Below are 21855 nucleotides of genomic sequence, written 5' to 3'. Positions count from 1 at the left end.
CACCACCACCCCTCACCCACCAACCCCCACCCATCACCATCCCACCCCTCACCCACCAACCTCCCACCACCCCACCCACCACCCCTCACCCATCCACCACCACACCACCAACATCCCACCCCTCACCCACCAACCCCCACCACCCCTCACCCAAACACCACCACCATCCCTACCCCTCACCCACCACCACCTCACCCCTCACCTACCCACCACCCCTCCCCAACCACCACCCCCACCCTCACCCACCCACCACCATCATCACCCCACCCCACCACCCCCCATACACCACCACACCCACCACCATCACCACCCCTCACCCACACAACCCCCCACCCCCATACACCACCACACCCAACCACCAGCACCCCACCCCTCACCACCCATTACCACCCCCACCCCTCCACCCACCACCACCATCCCTACCCCTAACCCACCACCACCCCACCCCTCACCTACCCACCACCCCCACCCCTCACCCACCCACCACCCACCACCCTCACCCCTCACCCACCGACCACCACCACCATCCCCGCCCCTCATCCACCACCATCCCCCTCCCCCGTGGCCCTGTGTTGTGAAGTGTTGAGCTGTCCTGAGGGAGCAGAGTCTGGCATCTTCTCAGCCTGGCAGCTCCTCCATGGGCGCCCGGCCTGCTTGACAACCGGCCTCCCTAGCAACCGGCTTCCCTAGCAACCGCCCGAAACAACATGGCGGACGACAAAGAAACGGCAGGTAAGCGGTAGGGTTGGGAGAAAGGGACGGTGCAGGGCGACCACCACGGTGCAGGGCGACAACAGAGCCAGGGAAAGCACTCAGGCCCGATGCTGCATTGTTGCCTCCGACCAGCTCGGCCCGGCCCGGCCCGGCCCGGGGGGAGGATTTGCTGCAAAGATCCCCCCCTCCCCGCGAGCGGACAGATCAGGGAAATGTCAAAACTCACCGGGGTTGAGTTTACTTTTCTTTTTTTAAAAGAGCCGGTGCGTTTTAATCCCTGACATTTTGGATCGGCCACCAGTGAGACAACAAGCATCTGAGCAAATGGAGGGAGGGGGAATACAGGTTGAAAAACAATTGAGCATTGTCTCTAATCAGAAAGTATTGAAGTTTTTCTTTCATGTTCCGTGAAAGGCGACAGATTAGTTCATCTAAAACCCAGCTCACCTCACCCACAACCTGTGTACACTTGATTTCTTATCGCATTCCAGATTCACAGGGTGAGATTCTCCGGTGGCGCCCCCAGCGACGTGTCGCTTGCTGCCGACGGGATTCTATCTTCCCACCGCTTGTCAATGGGATTTTGCGATGTAACCACCTCACGCCGCCGCGAAACCCGCTGGCGGAGGATATGCTGCCGGCGGGTAAAGTGAATCGCAATGACTGCAGAATTCGGGCCACTGCATTTTTCACTTGTGGGAAAGTGATAGTTTCTGCAGTAGCCGGAAACACCCCATTTGTGAACGTTGCTTTATTCATGCAACCAAGAGAGGAGAGGGCAGCACGGTGGGGCAGTCGTTAGCACTGCTGCCTCATGGCAGCCGAGGTCTCGTTTCGATCCCGGTTCTGGGTCATTGTGAACATAGAACATACAGTGCAGAAGGAGGCCATTCGGCCATCGAGTCTGCACCGACCCTCTTAAGCCCTCGCTTCCACCCTATCCCCGTAACCCAATAACCCCTCCTAACCTTTTTTGGTCACTAAGGGCAATTTATCATGGCCAATCCACCTAACCGGAGCACCCGGAGGATACCCACGCACACACGGGGAGAACGTGCAAACTCTGCGCAGACAGTGACCCAGCGGGGAATTGAACCTGGGACACTGGCGCTCTGAAGCCACAGTGCTATCCACGTGTGCTACCGTGCTACCTGCTACCGTGCTTGTCCATGTGGAGTTTGCACATTCTCCGCGTGTTTGCGTGGGTCTCACCCCCGCAACCAACGATGTGCAGACAAGGTAGATTGGCCACGCTAAATTGCCACTTAATTGGAAAAAAAGAACTGGGTACTCTAAATTGAGAAAAAAAATCTCTATACATATATATATATATTTTTAAATTCTGAGTGTAATTTTGGCCATGTTTGGCAAGATCCTGGCCCATATTCAATAGCACTTAGTGCCGAAAATGAGCTCCCACGTGCGTCTCGCTTTTACTGGCCGTCTTGCCATTCGATTTGCCAGACTCACGCCTCAGCATCACATCACTAACAAGGGGAGCTGCTTTTAAATGTTCTCTTACCACTCACTCCCAGACAACGGTAGCACAATGGTTAGCACAGTTCCTTCACAGCTCCAGGGTCCCAGGTTTAATTCCCAACTTGCCCACTGCCTGTGCAGAGTCTGCATGCTCTCCCCGTGTCTGCGTGGGTTTCCTCCCACAGTCTAAAGATGTGCAGGTTAGGTGGATTGACTAAGCTAAATTGAGCCTAGTGCCCAGAAAATGGTTAAGTGGGGCTACGAGGATAGGATGGAGGTGTGGTAGAGTGCTCTTTCCGGGGGCCAGTGCAGAATCGATGGACCGAATGGCCTCCTTCTGCACTGTAAATTCTATGATTTCTATGAACACACAAGCATGGTAGCGTGTAGACCTGCTCTTTGCTTTGGTGATGCTGACTTGGTCAGGCTTCTCGACACTGTGGGGGTCGGAGGCCCAGCAGCAAGGTCAGCAATGGCGCCTGGGAAGCAGTAGCTGTCAATGCAAGCAGCATGACCGGGAGGGCCGCCATCCAAAGTCGGAAGACCAATGACTTTCACCGAACTTCAAGGGTAAGTTACCGCTTCTCTCCTAGCATGAGTTCCGCCTGCCACCCCTCAAATTCCCAACCCCCACCCCGCACAAATTACTGGCTGACACCACACACCCTCCCCACACTGATCTTTGTGCTTGTTCCTCATCACCCCCAGGCACCCGCCAGCATTACCAGGTGTAGTCCCCATACATGCCGCCTGCTATAGACCCCCTGACCCACCAAGCGCGCAGCTCACAATGCCCTCTTTGACCCGCAGGCAAAATAACCCATAATATATGGGAAAGGGCCATGTCGGGAGGCTGAGTCCCAGAGTTCGGATTCCTCACCCCCTATGAGGAATGGGCCCTGGAGATCGCGGGGTTGACAGAGGAGAGAGCAGTCACCGACGGAGATGTTGGTCTGTGCCACAAAAGTGAGGATCCACTGCCTATTCACCCAGATGACCTATCTCAAGTGATTAGTTCATGTCAGACAAAGTTATCCTCCCCTCTCATTGACCACATGTCCATTGTCTCACAGGACCTCCATCTGATGAGGCTGGGCCATCCAGAGTCGTTGCCCCCCTGCCACTCAAGAGACCACCTCGGAGCAGAACTCTGAGGAGAACACCGACGAGACATCACAGCTATCGCCCCCACCGTCGACCAGCGCAGAGACACACATCTTGGTGGACAACATTAGTGGATAGGCTTCTGGGGTACAATCTGGTGAGCACCACACAGTTGCCAAGATATTCAGGAGGGGTGGTCAGGTACATTTCAATGACTGCATAGCCAATTGGAGAAATCCCAAAGGCTTCAGTCGCAGGAGGTGGTGCCGACAATGCGTGGCACCGTGGCCAACATTGCTAGGGTGGAAAGCCTGGAGCACTATGTTCATGTCTTGAGTGGTGGTGTTCAAGGTATGGCTCAGTCTGTGACAACCATGGCTGAGGGCCTCAATATAATGTCCCAGTCGCTCAGGGATGTGCCCCAGGCGCAGGTAGATATTGCTGAGGCACTCCAGAGTATGACACAGGCGCAAAGAGACGTGTTCCAGGCACAGATCTACATGACTGAGGCACTCCACGGCGTGGCCCAGTCGCACAGAAGCTTCGCTGAGGGCACCAACACCATGGTGCTGACAATGGGGAGCCGCCAGGGCTAGCAAAGCCAGATGACTCAGAGGCTTCTGGAGCTCACACCAGATGCCCCTTTGTCCCATGGAGATCCCAGGGCCATACGGACACTGTCAGGGAGGAGGAAACACTGGAGGCTAACCAGGGGCCTTCCATCAAAGATATGACGGTGGTTTCCAGTTTTCCTGAATCCCCCCCTCCTGACGCCGGTGAATCTCAAGGGCAGCGGGCAGAATATGGTAGCACAGCAATGCCAGTGACACCGGTAAGTCGGCCAGGGCTCCCTGGCACCAGACCCTCCAGAGGACATCCGCCAAGGGCATCAAAGGACAAGGCGCAGAAATCAGTAGGCTCCCTCCATCTCTGATGTGCATCCTAGGTACACACGTAGATATAGCAATAGACCACGAAAGATTAAGATGATTGAGGAGCAGTGAGTGGACATTGGGGAGGAGGGGGTCACAATCTGTAGCTAGGGGTAATGGAAATGTCAGTAGTTCACCTGATACATGTGAAGCCTCTGTCACGTTAATCTTCACAGCGGGCCTGCCTGCACCCCCACCCCCCGTTGCCCTCGACTCCCCCCACCTCCAGCACTCCCCCCCCCCATTGTTAGTGTGCTGTAAGCAGAAATATAGGAGTCAGAATTTTGCAGAAACTGAGGAGCACCAGAGCTTTCTTCACAGCGAGTTATCATCATCCTCCTACCTTGTATATTGATTCGCTGAAAGTGTCGACACAGACCTATCACCTTGGACTGATGTTACACAAACCCTTGGAGGGTGGAACAAGGTGGCCAGATGGTGTGAGGGGTAGGGTGGAAGTGTGGATTGAGGTAAAGGAGGGAAATAGGGGTGCTGGACATAACCTCATCCTGGGCGAAATTCTCCGACCCCATGCAGGGTCGGAGAATTGGCCGGCGGCGGCGTTATTCCCGCTCCCGCCGGGTTTTTAATTCTCCGAGCGGCCAAAAACCGGCGTTGTGCAAATCCCGCCGGCAGCCTCTGAAAACAGCTGGCGCCGGCAGGATGTCATTGATTTTTAACAGACAGTCATTCTCCGTGCCGGATGCCACGTCGGCGAAAAACAGAGTAGCTTTAAAACGACGTCAACCATTGATGATGGTTGACGCCGTTCAGTGACCTAGGGCGAGTGCGGGGTAGCGGCGTTGAAGAGGGGTGGATTGGGGGGGGTTGCGGCGTTTGGGGGGGGGATGCGGCGTTTGGGGGGGGTTGCGGCGTTTGGGGGGGGTTGCGGTGTTTAGGGGGGGTTGCGGTGTTTTGGGGGGGTTGCGGCGTTTGGGGGGGGTTGCGGCGTTTGGGGGGTTGCGGCGTTTGGGGGGGGGTTGCGACGTTTGGGGGGGGTTGCAGCGTTTGGGGGGGTTGCGGCGTTTGGGGGGGTTGCGGCGTTTGGGGGGGTTGCGGCGTTTGGGGGGGTTGCGGCGTTTGGGGTGTTGCGGCGTTTGGGGGGGGGTTGCGGCGTTTGAGGGGGGTTGCGGTGTTTGGGGGGGTTGCGGCGTTTTGGGGGGGTTGCGGCGTTTTGGGGGGTTGCGGTGTTTGGGGGGGGTTGCGGCGTTTGGGGTGTTGCGGCGTTTGGGGGGGTTGCGGCGTTTGGGGGGGTTGCGGCGTTTGGGGTGTTGTGGCGTTTGGGGGGGTTGCGGCGTTTGGGGGGGTTGCGGCGTTTGGGGGGGTTGCGGCGTTTGGGGTGTTGCGGTGTTTGGGGGGGTTGCGGCGTTTGAGGGGGGTTGCGGTGTTTGGGGGGGTTGCGGCGTTTTGGGGGGGTTGCGGCGTTTTGGGGGGTTGCGGCGTTTGGGGGGGTTGCGGCGTTTGGTGGGGGTTGCGGCGTTTGGGGGGGTTGCGGTGTTTAGGGGGGGTTGCGGCGTTTTGGGGGGTTTGCGGCGTTTGGGGGGGGTTGCGGCATTTGGGGGGTTGCGGCGTTTGGGGGGGGTTGCGACGTTTGGGGGGGGTTGCAGCGTTTGGGGGGGTTGCGGCGTTTGGGGGGGTTGCGGCGTTTGGGGGGGTTGCGGCGTTTGGGGGGGTTGCGGCGTTTGGGGTGTTGCGGCGTTTGGGGGGGGTTGCGGCGTTTGAGGGGGGTTGCGGTGTTTGGGGGGGTTGCGGCGTTTTGGGGGGGTTGCGGCGTTTGGGGGGGTTGCGGCGTTTGGGGGGGGGTTGCGGCGTTTGGGGTGTTGCGGCGTTTGGGGGGGTTGCGGCGTTTGGGGGGGTTGCGGCGTTTGGGGTGTTGCGGCGTTTGGGGGGGTTTGCGGCGTTTGGGGGGGTTGCGGCGTTTGGGGGGGGTTGCGGCGTTTTGGGGGGTTTGCGGCGTTTGGGGGGGTTGCGGCGTTTGGGGGGGTTGCGGCGTTTGGGGGGGTTGCGGCGTTTGGGGGGGTTGCGGCGTTTGGGGGGGTTGCGGCGTTTGGGGGGGTTGCGGCGTTTGGGGGGGTTTGCGGCGTTTGGGGGGGTTGCGGCGTTTGGGGGGGTTGCGGCGTTTGGGGGGGGTTGCGGCGTTTGGGGGGGTTTGCGGCGTTTGGGGGGGTTGCGACGTTTGGGGGGGTTGCGGCGTTTGGGGGGGTTGCGGCGTTTGGGGGGGTTGCGACGTTTGGGGGGGTTGCGGCGTTGGGGGGGTTGCTGTGTGGGGGGGTTGCGGCATTGAGAGGGGGGGGTTGCGGCGTTGGGGGGGGTTGCGGCATTGAGAGGGGGGGTTGCGGCGTTGAGAGAGGGGGCGGCGTTGGAGGGGGGTGGGGTGGTGGGGAGGGGGGTAGGGGTGGTGGGGAGGGGGGTAGGGGTGGTGGGGAGGGGTAGGGGTGTTGGAGGGGGTAGGGATGGTGAGGGGAGTAGGGGCGTTGGAGGGGGTAGGGGCATTGGAGGGGGGTAGGGGTGATGAGAGGGGGGGTTGGGGTAGGGGTCAGCGGCGTGCAGGGGGGCGACGGTGCGTTGACCCCGGGCATCCGTCACCCCCCCCCCCTCTGCACGCCGCTGCCCCCTACCCCAACCCCCCCTCACCACCCCTACCCCCCTCCAACGCTCCTACCCCCCACCACCCCTACCCCCTCCAACGCCCCTACCCCCCTCCCCACCACCCCTACCCCCCTCCAACGCCGCCCCCCCCCTCTCTCTCAATGCCGGTACCTCCCCCCCTCTCCTCTCAACGCCGGTACACCCCCCCCCCTCTCCTCTCAACGCAGGTACCCCCCCCTCTCTCCTCTCCTCTCAACTCAACGCCGCAACCCCCCCTTCTCTCCTCTCCTCTCAACTCAACGCCGCAACCCCCCTCTCTCCTCTCCTCTCAATTCAACGCCGCAACCCCCGCTCTCTCCTCTCCTCTCAACTCAACGCCGCAACCCCCCCTCTCTCCTCTCCTCTCAACCCAACGCCGCAACCCCCCCTCTCTCCTCTCCTCTCAACTCAACGCCGCAACCCCCCCCTCTCTCCTCTCCTCTCAACTCAACGCCGCAACCCACCCCTCTCTCCTCTCCTCACAACTCAACGCCGCAACCCCCCCCTCTCCTCTCCTCTCAACTCAACGCCGCAACCCCCTCTCTCTCCTCTCCTCTCAATTCAACGCCGCAACCCCCCCTCTCTCTCCTCTCCACTCAATGCCGCAACCCCCCCCTCTCTCTCCTCTCCACTCAACGCCGCAACCCCCCCTCCTCCTCCTCCTCTCCTCTCAACTCAACTCAATGCTGCAACCCCCCCCCCCCAAACGCCGGGACACTCTCTCTCTCCCCCCCCAAACGCCGGGACACTCTCTCCCCCCCCCCCCCCAAACGCCGGGACACTCTCTCTCTCCCCCACCCCCAAACGCCGGGGCACTCTCTCTCTCCCCCCCCCCAAACGCCGGGACACTCTCTCCCCCTCCCCCCCCAAACACCGGGACACTCTCTCTCTCCGCCCCCCGCCCCTCAAACGCCGGGTCTCTCTCTCCCCCCCCAAACGCCGGGACACTCTCTCCCCCCCCCCCACCAAACGCCGGGACACTCTCTCTCTCCCCCACCCCCAAACGCCGGGGCACTCTCTCTCTCCCCCCCCCCAAACGCCAGGACACTCTCTCCCCCTCCCCCCCCCAAACACCGGGACACTCTCTCTCTCCGCCCCCCGCCCCTCAAACGCCGGGTCTCTCTCTCCCCACCACACAAACGGCGGGACTCGCCACTTCCGCAGCGGGTGAAACTGACGCGTATCGCGTCAGTCCGCTGCTGGCCCTTTCGGGAACAGAGATTAACGGCTTAAAAGAAGGCCCTGACGCCGGAGTCATCCGCACTGCTTTTTCCCGCTGGAAATGGGCGTCACGTCGGTCCGCGGAGAATTTTGCCCCCTATGTGAGCCTGGTGTGGATGAGGGCCCCCCTGGTGTGGATGAGGGCCCCCCTGGTCCTCCGGGTGTGCCTGAAACATGCCACCGCCTGTCCTCCATCCTCTGGTTCCTCTTGCAGCTCTTCCCCGGCCTTGACCTCCAGTGCAGTGTTCTTCAAACTTTTTTTCCGGGGACCCATTTTTACCAACCGGCCAACCTTCGGGACCCAACCCGGCCGATCTTCGCGATCCACGGCGGCTCACCTTTGCGACCCACGCTGGCCGACCTTCGCGACCCACGCCAGCCGACCTTCACGACCCACGCCAGCCGACCTTCGCGACCCACGCCGGCCGACCTTCGCGACCCATGCCAGCCCACCTTCGCGACCCACCATTTTCTCTTACCTTGTTTGCTGCTGACAAAAATGGAGGAAATGGTTTTGGGTCCCTTTGGCCCTCGTACTCGCTCCTCCAATGGAACCTGTTGGATGAAGGTGAAGCCTTCCGGTGTCAGAAAGTATGGAGTCTCCATCTGTCCAAAGTTCTGAATTTTTTTCCTGTAAAATTTTATCAAATAAAACCCACCCCCCCGAACTTGTAAAAAAAATAAAAAATGAATAAAATAAATGAAAAAAATAAAAATTAAATGAATAAAATAAATTAATAAAAACCGCCCCCGAACTGGTAAAACAAAAATCTGCAACCGTTTTTTAAAAAAGCGGCGCAGGAGGGGTCGGAGTCACAGAGAGAGTGAGGGAGCCGGGCACCGGAATGGGCACCCCGGGGGGAGGGCACACACTGGGTGGGGGAGAGGGCACACTGGGGATGGGGGGGGAGGGGGCAGGATGGGGATGAGGGAGGCAGGATGGGAGTGGGGGGGATAGGGCACACTGGGGGAGAGGGCACACTGGGGGTGGGGGAGAGGGCACTATGGGAATGGGGGGGAGAGGGCAGGATGGGGATGAGGGAGGCAGGATGGGAGTGGGAGGAAAGGGCACACTGGGGGAGAGGGCACACTGGGGGTGGGGGAAGGGGCACACTGGGGATGGGGGAAAGGGCAGGATGGGGGGCGAGAGGGGGCACACTGGGGGTGGGGGGCACACTGGGGGTGGGGGGGCATCTTGGTGGGCTTGGTCTAGATTGAAGGTGATGCCTTTTGCTGCCCGGCATACAGGACATCAGTGGCCTCCTAGATGCACCTGTGGGCTGTAGCTTGAGAAATACAGCATAGTCACTACTCCAGAGCTGGTCGCATAAATGTTCAGAGCTGTGGCATGTGCTGTCCGTCATCTCATCGAAAGACCAGCGACGCCCATACACCATGGGCCGTTGCTGCCACCCCCCCGGGTTCCTGCGTGGCCCGATGGATGGCCTGCTCTTTAGGGTGTGCGGTGGCGGCCCCCTGCTCATGGAGTGCTGCCTCCAGCCTGCATCATCGCTGCTGCCACCTTCTCTGGCGTCCACCTGCCACCGATACCGCAAGGGCGGTCTCTGCGGGATCCACGCCAGGAAGCCCCCGGACCCCAGACCTCTACCGGGAACATTAGGGAGGCTATGCTTGTGCAATCTTCCCTCATCTACACACTTGGGGCGCGATTCTCCGCTCCCCACGCCGGGTGGAAGAATCGCGGGAGGGCCGGGCGAATCACGACACGCCGCCTTGGCACCCCCCGCGATTCTCCCACCCCCCGCTCAGGATGGGCCGAGCGGCCTGACGTTCCCGACCTGTTGACGCCGGCGGCAACCACACCTGGTCGCTGCTGGCATGAACATAGTGCGAAAGGTAAGTTTGGGGCCTGTGGGGGGCGGAGAGGGGATTAAGCACCACGGCCTTGCTCGGGAGGGGACTGGCCCGCGATCGGTGGCCACCGATCGTTGGGCCGGCGTCTCCAAGAGACACACTCTTCCCCTCCGCCGCCCCGCAAGATCAAACCGCCACGTCTTGCGGGGCAGCGGAGGGGAAGACGGCAACCGTGCATGCGCGGGTTGGAGCCGGCCAACCTGCGCATGCGTGGCTGACGTCACTTAGGCCCCGCCGTCGCATCATTCTCGGCGCGCCGCTTTGACGCAAGCGTCAAGGCTCGGCGGCCGAGTTTCTCAACGCCGCTCCTAGCCCCCTGGGGGGGGGGGGAGGTGTGAATAGGGTGCGAGGAGCTGCCTCCGACGCCATCGTGAAACTCGGCCGATGTTCACGACGGGCTTCCCGATGCCGCGCGGGAGCGGAGAATCGCGCCCTTGGCCTTTAGTCACGAGAGGATCCCCAGTGCTGAAGCCCAGCTTTTTAGTGTTTGATTGTTGGTAGCTGCCTCCATGGTACTGACACTCCTAGAGTTCAGGCGCAGTATTCAGCCTTCACAGTTTCCTTGAGATGCTATGCACTAATCATCCTCCGAGGAATGGAACATGTACCCTGGAGTAGGGACTTGAGAGTTGAAAATATTTTGGGGTGGCACAGTGGCGCAGTGAATAGCATCACTGCCTGCGGTGCCAAGGACCCAGGTTCGATCCCAGCCCCAGGCCACTATCTGTGTGGAATTTGCACATTCTCCCCGTGTCTGCATGCGTTTCACCCCCACAAACCAAAGATGTCCAGGTTAGGTTGATTGGCCATGCCAAAATGCTCTTAATTGGAAAACAACATTGGATACTCTAAACATTTTAAAAAATTTTTCATTTGTTTATTAAACGGTCAAAAGTAACATTCCACATATCACACTAACCATTAAACAACAAGGAAACGTCACCATTTCATGTTGGCACCAATACAAAGGTATAATTTCACAAAACAAAAACCACACGGTATCACCCCTCGCAGGTTCTTCAACAGAAACTGAGAATAAGCCTGAGAATATTTTTTCATGTCAGAATTTTGTCGTAGAAATGATCTGTCCATCAATGTGTTACTTGTTCCACGTATCAGTGCCATTCTCTGTCCAGGAGCTGCAGCTGTGCAGGCCCCTCCCACACGGCCCAATCTCAATGGAACCAAATCCCGACATCCACATATTCCACTGGCGCTCAAGGTGCAGTTGAACATCCTTGACCTCCAGCGTGTTTAACCCGTGATGGCGTGCCAGTTACATGCAGTACTTGCCACACCAGCAACAAAAGCATCAGCAATCTGCAAAAGCATTTCCTCAACGACATCATCAGGTGGCTCATTTGGATCAATATCACGCACCAGGATTGCCTTCTGGACCCATATGCCCCCCTGAGCCCAATGTTCCAGGATCTGAAAAAAAGTGGTCCTTCTTTCATGCTACAGAAAAGGAAGGAAACAGCATCTGCAGCCACCAGCAGCAGCAAACACGACCTGCAAATCTTTTAGTTTATTGACAGTATCAAAATACAAAAGACAATACAATGAGGACACCAATCACTTGGCACTCAAAACAAACCCCCGACCTACATGAGCGGAAAGGCTCACCAGCCAAGCCCACCAAAAAGGCTGCTCCAACATGGAGAATGGCAAAGAAGAGAGAGAAAACCATTCCACCCCTCCCAAGAGGGGCAGCGCATGCCACCGGAAAAGGACACCAACACGGATCCAGCGGAGGAAGGAGAGAGAACACCCACCCCCCTCACCGACACCAGTAGTGTTCTCAGAATGAAAACACAAAACCAGGCAGGAATATAATGAGCTCACCAGCTGCACACCAAAGACGAAATGTAGGCAAAAACAAAAAGAATACATTACCGGCAGCTACCAAGTCAACACCCACCCCCGCGGCCCCAAGAGCAGACCTACATTGGTGGAAAGGTGCCCAATGCGTGTACAGGAAAGCATGTCTGTGAACATCAGTGCATATACATTGGCAAGAGTGTGCGTGCATAAAGAGTATAGGCATGAATGACTGTGCAGCGTGCCAATGCATGAGTGCAAGCAGCACAGATCACAGGAAAAGTTCACGCAGATTTGGGAAACAGGAAGCAGGAGAGAACACCCCACCCCCTTCTCCAGCACTGGTAATTTTTCAGGGTTAAGGCCTTAGAAACAAGAGGGATAGTAGCAGACAAGACAAGGCACAGCCGCCAGGCAAAAGAGCAATATACTGCCAACGGTGCAAAAACTTCTCGGTGGAAAGCGGTTTGGTAAGCCAACCACCGGAAGGTCTCACTGACCTGGAGCACAGAGAAGGAGGGAGAGAGAACGAAAACCACCTCCCCCTCTCCGGCATTGACAATGTCGTCCAACGACTCCCAGGCTACAGAGGCAGGAGGGGCTGTAATTGGCAAAAAGATAATCCGCAGTTATATGGTATCCATCTTACAATTCCGCCCCCCTCAACAAACATAGACCAAACACTGTGCAAAAGGAAACCAAGGAATTCCAGTGACTGATTGATCTCCCCGTGGGACTTGTAGAATACGAGCTCCCCCTCTAGTGGGTGGTGGCCCACCCAACTGGAGCTTGTTGATTCGCCCTTTAAGAGCTGTCCCACACTGGGACCGGCACTTCCGGTAGTCCCGCCTGGGACCTTTGAGTTGTAAGCCGTGTTTGGCCGTTACTTTATGTTAACTAATTAAACATTGTTGAAACTTTTCGGGCCTCCTGAGCTTTTCTACTTGTTCTATCTGTGATTCATGCACTTGGACACCCAGATAGATCACTCTGAAGCTCAGAGCTCTGCAATCTCACACCATTTAGATAATATGCTTCTTTCTTACTCTTCCTGCAAAAACGCAGAAGTCACAATTGCCCACATTATACTCCATTTGCCAGACTCCTGAGATGTACTCCAATAAATTGGTTAAACGTGATTGCCCTTTCACAAAACTGCATGGACTCTGCCAGATTGCATTAAATGTTTCTACTTTTCTAAGTACCCTGCTATACCACCTTTAATAAAAGCTTCTAACATTTTCCCTATGATAGATGTTAAGCTAACTGGCCTGTAATTTCCTGCTTTCTGTCCCCTCCTCCCCTTTTGAATAAAGGAGTTCCATTTGCAATTTTTTAATCCAGTGAAATCTTCTCTGTATTTTGGAAAATTAAAACCAACGCGTCAACAATTTCACAAGTCATTTATTTTAAAACCCCAGGATAAAGTCTATTCGGACCAGTATTTATCAGCTCAGTGCTCCAACAATTTGCTCAATATCACTTCTCAGGTGATTGTAATCTTCCTGAGTTTCTGCTCCCCCCCATTCCATTTCCCAATTTATGCTATTTCCCGGATGTAATTTGTATTCCATGTAGTGAAGATGCATAATGCCTGTTTAATTCATCCACCATCTCCTTACTTTCTATTATTAATTCCTCTGACTCGCTTTCTATAGGACCAAAGGTCACTTTGTTAACTCTTTTCTGAACTAAATGTCTATAGAAGCTCTTACAATCGTCTTTATATTTCCAGCTAGTTTTCTCTCGTACACTAATTTTTTACTCTTTATTAATTTTTTCGTCATTCTTTGCTGTTCTTTAAATTCTAGCCAATCTCCTGACCTGCCACTTTGTCCAGTTATTCACCTTTTGTTTAAGTTTGACACTGGACAGGATTCTTTGGCCTCCCCGTGGCGTGTTTCTGGGCGGTGGGAGGCAGCCCTACGTTGGCCAGTGGAGGGAGCTTCTGGTCCCACCACTATCAGATGGGATCCCCCATTGATTCCATCCCATGCTGCCGGGAAACCCGTGGCGGGGGTCCTCCGTCGGCAGGAGCAGAAGATCCCAACGGCGTGAAGAGCCAGAAGATCTCCCCCCACTGTCTTTAATTTTTTTAGTTAACCAAGGATGGTGGGTTCTCCCCGTGGATATTTTCTTTCTCATTGGGATGTATCTATTCTCAAATATCCCTTTAAAAACCGGCAGCTGCATCTCTATGGAAACATCCCTTCACCTCATTTGTCAGTTCACCTTAGCCAGCTCTGCTTTCATGCCTTCATAATTGCCCAGATTTAAGTTTCAAATAGTAGTCTCCGACCCACTCCTTTCTCCCTCAAACTGAATGTAAAATTCTAGTACATTATGATCACTGCTATCCAAGGTTTCATAGAATTACATAGAACACACTGTGCAGAAGGAGGCCATTCGGCCCATTGGGTCTGCACTGACCCCTTAAGCCCTCACTTCCACCCTATCCCCGTAACCCAATAACTCCTCCTAACCTTTTTGGACACTAAAGGCAATTTAGTTGGCTCTCTGGTTGGCTTCAGGACGTTCTGTGATTAGAAACTGTCCTGAAAACATTCAATAAACGGCTCATCTTACCTTTTCCCATCTGATTTTCCAGACTGACTGAAGATTAAAATCCCCCATGATTATCATTGTACTTTTCTGACAAGCTCCATTTAGCTCATCCTTTTTCCTCCGTCTACATTCTGGCTGCCTGAACTTCGGTCATCCCTCTCTAATGCGTTAATTCCATCATTAATTAACAGAACCACTCCCTCCACCTTTTCCAAACTTCCTACATCACTGGTTTCTTGTTTCTTGTTGCTCTTCCCGCATCTAGTGCACAAGGCATTCCCTTTGAGAGATTTTTCCTCGACCAGCTTGCTAGCCTGTTACCAGAGGCTTATAGCCTGAGGGGCGCCACTCTGCATCAAGCATTGCTGACCAGGAGTCTCTTTACCACCTACCATTGGCATGTTGGAATGATTTTGATTCTCAACCTGATGACCGTGTTATGAACCCACCTTCCTTGATCATCAAGTCTTGGGGTGGGATTGGAACCCATAGCTTCTAGCTCAGAGGCAGGGATGCTACCCACAGCGCCACCAGGTCTAATCACTGGTAGTATGTAATTCATCTTCAATGACTTTCCTGAACTATAATCAGAAGCATGAAACTTAAGAAGAGTGTTCTGTCATTCCCAAAGCAATGGAAAGCTATTTACCCACGTGGGGATTTCTAACCTTGCATCAAAACCATTGCACAATTGTTTAATTCAATGATGTTCAATGTAAAGTGTAGAATTACGGAAAATGCCAGAACAGTATTGGCACCTAATACTGTTAATAAAATCAAATAATATAAAGTCAAATCAAAAAGGAGTAGTATTCGCACCCCAACATTATTCTGCCTTTGAGGGCAGCACGGTGGCCTAGTGGTTAGCACAACCGCCTCACGGCGCTGAGGTCCCAGGTTCGATCCCGGCTCTGGGTCACTGTCCGTGTGGAGTTTGCACATTCTCCCCGTGTCTGCGTGGGTTTCGCCCCCACAACCCAAAAAAAATGTGCAGAGTAGGTGGATTGGACACGCTAAATTGCCCCTTAATTGGAAAAAATAATTGGGTAATCTAAATTTAAAAAAAAACAAAAAAAAATTATTCTGCCTTTGGATGGGCTGAGCAGACAGAAGCTGTGCATTCTACACACTTTTAACTTGAATTCATTTTGCAGGGGGTGTGTGATCATGAGAGAATGGCAAAATCAGTTTTGCGACTGCTGTCATGGAGGTGGGCAGAGCTAGCTGCAAATATAAATACTTACTAGTATCTAAGTTAATGATTTACAAAGATATTTTATCCTCCTGGTTTCTAGTTTCCCAATCCCATTCATCTCAAAAACCTATTCAACTGAATAGAATCAATGTTTTTAAAAAATAAGTCCTGAGCTCTCTGTGTTTGTCTATTGAGAAACATCTCACCTCTTCATGATCATCCTAATTAGTTTTGATACCCTCCGCCATATGTGAGGACTAAAACTGGACATTAATCTCTAAATAGGCAAACATGGGCATCATCCCCAGTGCAGTATCTGAAGCCCAACCATCTTTAGCTGCTACTTCAATTACTTTCCATCATAAGTCAGAATGTTCACTGATGATTGTTCACTTCCATTTGCAACTCCTTAGAAAATGGAGCGATTTGTACCTGCATACAGCAAGACCTGGACAACATGCAGGTTTGGGCAAGGAAGTGGCAAATAATATTTGTGCCACAGAAGTGCCAGACATCTCCAACAAGAAAGAATCTAACCACTTTTCCTTGACACAGTCCCCCACCATCAACATACTTGGAATCGGCATTGACTAGAAATGTAACTGGACTAATTAAACCACTCATCTGCCTAACACTGTGCTGGAGGCAGATTCAATCAGGCTTTCAAAAGACAATTGGATAAGTATCTGAAGAGAAAAAAGATATTTTCAGAGCCATGGGGAGCAGGTGGGGAAATGGGATAGAGATGGCTTGTACATGACAGGTTGAATGAACTTCTATGACTCTGATATAAGTACAGCGGCTACAAGAATAGGTGTTGGGTTAGCTTTCACACGTTTGTGGATAACAAACAGTTTTACCTCTGCCACCACCCTTAATGCCTTGACTATCACTGTGCTTGTGCAATTGTCTCCTTGGTCATCCAACATCAAGTTGTGAATTACTTTTTCTCAGCTTAAAAAAAGAGACAACTAAAGCTACCGTATGTTTGAGCCAACATCTCTACCCTCATAGAATCATGGAATTTACAGTGCAGAATGAGGCCATTCGGCCCATCGAGTCTGCACCGGCCCTTGGAAAGAGCAACGCCACCCTATTCCCTTAACCCAGTAACACCACCTAATGGCAGTAATTTAACATCGCCAATCCACTTAATGATGATTGAATCTGTAGATCTGCCCTTGCACAACTTGTAAATATGACGGTTGGTCCTCCCTAACCTCTACAATTGAAATAAGTTGTCCACATGAAGTCATGAAGACAAACTGCTGTTAGTTTCAAAGCTCCATCAAATCAGCCAACAGTCTCCACTTCCCTAAAGTGCTCGCAGCCAGCTCTTGGAATCCAATGGGGCAAAATACTGTGAATGTTGGAAATATGACAGATTCAGAAAATGCTGGAAATGCTCAGGTCAGGAATCATATGTGGAGAGAGAAGCAACCACTCTGTAGCCTTTGACATGCCCGACCACACTATACTCCTGCTGCAACTCTTCTGTTTTGTCCAGTCAGTGGGACCTGCTACGACTTGGGGCACTTTTTCCTCTTCAGTTGTATGCAGAGAATCTGCTGCAGTGGTGAATCTTCCCACTGCCATCACTGTCATCCAATACCGTGTCCAACTGCGCATTCAGATTGAAATCAATGGTATGAAAACTTGGTGCCCTTTTGACCATGAGCTGAACTGATGGCTAGAAGCATCTATTTGCAACTTGGCAATATTACCCACTTTGGATGTTAAATGCAAGTTATTGTTACGACATCGCATTGCAGCATATCAGCCAGAAATACTGAAATTGTCACATTTTCATTTACTACAGAGGCTTTAATAGCAGAACTTCAGAAGAACATCAAAGAGGCATTCGCCGTTTTTGATCATGAGTCAAACAACACTGTGGATGTCAGGTCAGTGAGTCAGTAACCTAGAACAACAATTCATACAATCATAGAATCCCTACAAGTGCAGAAGGAGGCCATTAAGCCCATCGAGTCTGCACCGACCCTCCAAAAGAGCACCCTACCTAGACCCACGCCTCTGCCCTATCCCCATAACCCCACCTAACCGTTGGACACCAACGGGCAATTTAGCATGGCCAATCCACCTAACTTGCACATCTTTGGACTGTGGGAGGAAACCGGAGCTCCTGAAGGAAACCTATGCAGACACGGGGAGAAACTGCAAACTCCACACAGACAGTAACCCAAGGTCTGAATCAAACCCGGTTCGCTGGCATCTTGAGCAGCAATTCTTGGTTTTGAGGAGAAAGCTGTAACTTTCATAGCTATGAAAATAATGGTGGCATGGCAGATAATTTTGTGGTGGAATGTTAGGGTTAATCATTTTCTTGTGCAGAATTGAGTCCATAAGCTAAAATGCTTGGTGCCGTCTAGTTAGACATGTTCTCATCACATATAGTGTGGCTCAGGAAGCTGGAATATTAACAGTATACAAAATATATTTGAATTATTTCAAACCCAGGGTGTCCTATTACTTATTCCCTGATTGGAGCATTTGCTATTAATATCTTTTCAAATGAGTTTCGGTTTTATGAAGCGAATGCATTGGCAGTCTGTGCAAGCTTCTTTGTATGAATTTGTTTTCATGGAAGGTGTTCTTTTAAATGACTAGGTGGTTTACAGCATCCATGCACCAACTGTGTCGAGCAAGTGCCCTTGTTCGTGCTGTGTTGCAAGAATTCTTCAGTAGCAATTACAGGGAGCAAGTTGCTATGGTTATAGATAGTCCTGGCTGCCAGTTGTGCTGCCCTACCGACCCTCTCCCCTGTCCATCGCCTTCCCTGACAATATGTTCCTTGTAAGAAGTGGATGGATGTTCACCCATTGCAAGGCAGGCTGGACGTCCCAAGTGCTTGCTGGTTTTTGGTGGCTTTCACTGGTCTCCCACTGGAGGTCTTGTTGAAAAAGGAGATGTTAATTGGAAAAGGGTCCTAGTTGTGAAGGGAAAACTTACTTAGGAACATCTGTAGAATGGGGAAAGTGTGAGAAAGACCGTGCTAAGTTGTGATTGGCATCCTTCCATCTGTGAGAGATGGTGGGAGTACAGCCTCAGAAATTGGTGAGGCCAATTAGATCATCTGCTGCACTTCTCATGGCTGAAGAAGCCAATTCTGGAAAGGCAAAGTCTGCCACAAATTCCCCACAGGGAATTGACTCTTGCGAGATGATCTCTGCTGATGCCTTGTTTGCTGGGTTGGCATCTGCTTTGGAGATTCTGAAACCACATGTCATTGTGGCAGTGAAATCCTGCCCACAGCTGGTGTTGCCATTTTCATTGGTCATCAGCTAGAGTTTCCCTCTTGTCTTGAATGAAAGAGGTTTACAGCATGGAAATAGGCCCTTTGGCCCAACTTGTCCATGCCGTTCAGTTTTTAACTACTAAGCTAGTCCCAATTGGCTGCATTTGGCCAATATCCCTCTATACCCATATAACTGTCTAAATGCTTTTTAAAAGACAAAATTGTACCCGACTCTGCTACTGCCTCTGGCAGCTTGTTCCAGGCACTCACCACCCTCTGTGTGAAAATATTTCCCCTCTGGACCCTTTTGTAACTCTCCCCTCTCATCTTAAACCTATGTCCTCTAGTTTTAGACTCCCCTACCTTTTGGGAAAAGATGTTGACTATCTACTTTATCTATGCCCCTCATTATTTTATAGACCTCTATAATATCACCCCTAAGCCAGGCGCAACATCGAGGGCCGAAGGGCCCGTACTGCGCTGTAATGTTCTATGTTCTATGTTAAGCCACCTACGATCCAGGAAAAAAAGTCCCAGCCTATCCAGCCTCTCTTATAACTCAAACCATCAAGTCCCGGTAGCATTCTAGTAAATATTTTCTGCACTCTTTCTAGTTTAATAATATCCTTTATATAATAGGATGACGAGAACTGTATACAGTATTCCAAGTGTGGCCTTACTAATGTATTGTACAACTTTAACAAGACGTCCCAACTCCTGTATTCAATGTTCTGACCAATGAAGCCAACAAGCATGCTGAATGCCTTCTTCACTACTCTGTCCACCTGTGACTCCACTTTCTTAAAAAAAAATTTAGAGTACCCCATTCATTTTTTCCATTTAAGGGGAAATTTAGTGCGGCCAATTCACCTACCCTGCACATCTTTAGGTTGTGGGGGTGAAACCGCGCAAACACGGGGAGAATGTACAAACTCCACATGGACAGTGACCCAGGGCTGGGATCGAACCTGGGTCCTCAGTGCCGTGAGACAGCAGTGCTAACCACTGCGCCACCGTGCTGCCCTCTGGGACTCCACTTTCAAGGAGCTATGAACCTGTACTCCTAGACCTCTTTGTTCTACAACTCTCCCCAATATTTGGGACTTTTGTGTCTCATTTGACAGCAAGCATGCATTGGAGCATTGGGCGCCGTGCTGATCGCTTGACAGGGACTACTCCTCGCATAGCACATCTGTGGGGATGCGGTCATCATTCATTCTGTGCACATGCCCAAACCAGCAAAGCCTTCTTTGCTTGATTAGTGCTTGGCATGTTTGCCCTTGAAAGGACTGCTTCATTGGCGAATTGTCTTTCCACTTGATGCCAAGGGTGCTTCACAGTACCAGAAATTGAAGTTATTGAGCTTTATTTTTGGCAAGGTGTGTATGTTGTACAGGCTTTGCTGCCATACAGCAACATGCTGAGGATACAGGCATTATGAATACCATCTTGATCCTGCAAGTCAGTTTGTGTTTTTCCATGCCCACTTTGTTAGTCAGTTGATGGCTGTCTTCCGAATACATGTGCTGAGCTCTTTGTCAAGAGACAGGTTATCTGTTGCCATAGAACCAATGTAGCAGAATTTGTTGTCTGCCTCCAGTGCTGTGTTGTTGAGTCCAAATACAGGTGGAGTCCAAATACAGGTGGAGACCTTTTCAATAACTACAGTTTTCTTGACACTGATGCTGAGGGAGAACAAGACCCAGACATGGGATAGGGGATCCATGAGCCTTTGGAGCTGATATTCTATCTTGAGCAAATCATGTGGCAAGGGCCATTGGACAGTACCTGACTTCAGTAATTAAAGCCATGTTTTAACTGCAAGAAACAGAATCATATCATACACAAGTGTTTGCAGAGAGAAAAGCAAAACAAGGTGGGTATTGGAGAGCTATCAGCAGCCTGACAACACAATGCAGTGGCAAGAAGGATGATCTGGAATTCCAGATTATAAATGGGATGCAATGACCACTCATCTCAGCTGAAGCAAGTTGAAAGTTTGGATTGATAACCCTAAATGTGCCAACAGAGAAAGGAAAACAAAAGTTTCCAGAGCATGGGGACAATATGCAAGTAAACCACAAGATGGTTGCCAACCACGACAGTGTAAGGAAATGCACAAGCAAAATTTATATGTCAACAGTTCAACAGGAAAATTTATGCACCAAAGCTGAACTGGTAGATTTGAAGGACAAGATTCCAGCTGGGTATATACCATTGAAAATGTGCAATAAACTCTCTTCAATTAACCAAGCTATGTGAGATCAGAACAAAATATTTTCAGAGATGACACAAAGGTGCTAAGAGGAAGCAACGACACAATTCCATACCAAGCAACTCAAAGTGGGAAATGAAAAATTCAACCAGATGTGCATGTGTAACCGTAGACATCTGAGCTCAACTAGCAAAGTAGCTCCATCACTCCAATCAGCTGGTCAGGGACAAGTGAGCTCATCAGCTTTATTGAGTACAGAGGTTCCAGAGGTTCATGTGTCTCCAACAACTGCAATAGAACAACAACAGTTACCAAGGCAATAAGCGTCACGGGAATGACATACTGCCAATATCAACGCGCATATGGACCATTACGAGACCTGAATGATTCACAGGCTGTGTGTGCAATGCATGTGCAAAAACTGGCTGACTAGTAGAACAAACAGTTATTAATCATTGAGAACAGTGGGTGTATAGTGGGCAACTTGGATACCTCACAGGACACAGGATAATGCTTGCAAATGTGCCTTTTGTATGCTAGGAAAATAGGGATGTTTATCTTTTGTTTGCTATGAAAAGGGGAATGAGACACTTGTTGCAGATAGAAGAAGAGATACCCTTTAGTGTTGGCTCCATATGAAGGTAGAGGAATATATGCTATTGGTGTTATTGGTGTTATAAAACTGTCTCTCCTCCAACAACTTGAACAACATTGCAGGACATCAACTAGTGTTTTGAAAATTGAGTAGAATGGGCATATATCCTCAGGAATGAGTAAAAATGGAATCTCGTTGAAATGTATAAAATTTCAAAAGGGCCTTACCAGGGAAGATGTTGACAGATAGTTTATC

At 51.9% G+C, this 21855-nt stretch overlaps 1 protein-coding gene across 1 annotated transcript in view; it reads left to right on the top strand.

Moving 5' to 3' along the window:
- The first annotated feature begins 551 nt into the window (after positions 1-551).
- Positions 552-21855, top strand: part of efcab2 (EF-hand calcium binding domain 2) — a 107609-nt gene continuing 86305 nt past the window's right edge. The window contains exons 1-2 of the mRNA XM_038815538.1: positions 552-732; positions 17354-17438. Coding sequence (XP_038671466.1) covers positions 708-732; positions 17354-17438 — 110 coding nt within the window. The 5' untranslated portion in view covers positions 552-707. The remainder of the gene's footprint in view (positions 733-17353; positions 17439-21855) is intronic.

This window comes from Scyliorhinus canicula, chromosome 1 (assembly GCF_902713615.1).
Source record: "Scyliorhinus canicula chromosome 1, sScyCan1.1, whole genome shotgun sequence".
In the NCBI taxonomy this organism is placed as follows: Eukaryota; Metazoa; Chordata; class Chondrichthyes; order Carcharhiniformes; family Scyliorhinidae; genus Scyliorhinus; species Scyliorhinus canicula.
This window is presented reverse-complemented; position numbering and strand designations above follow the sequence as displayed.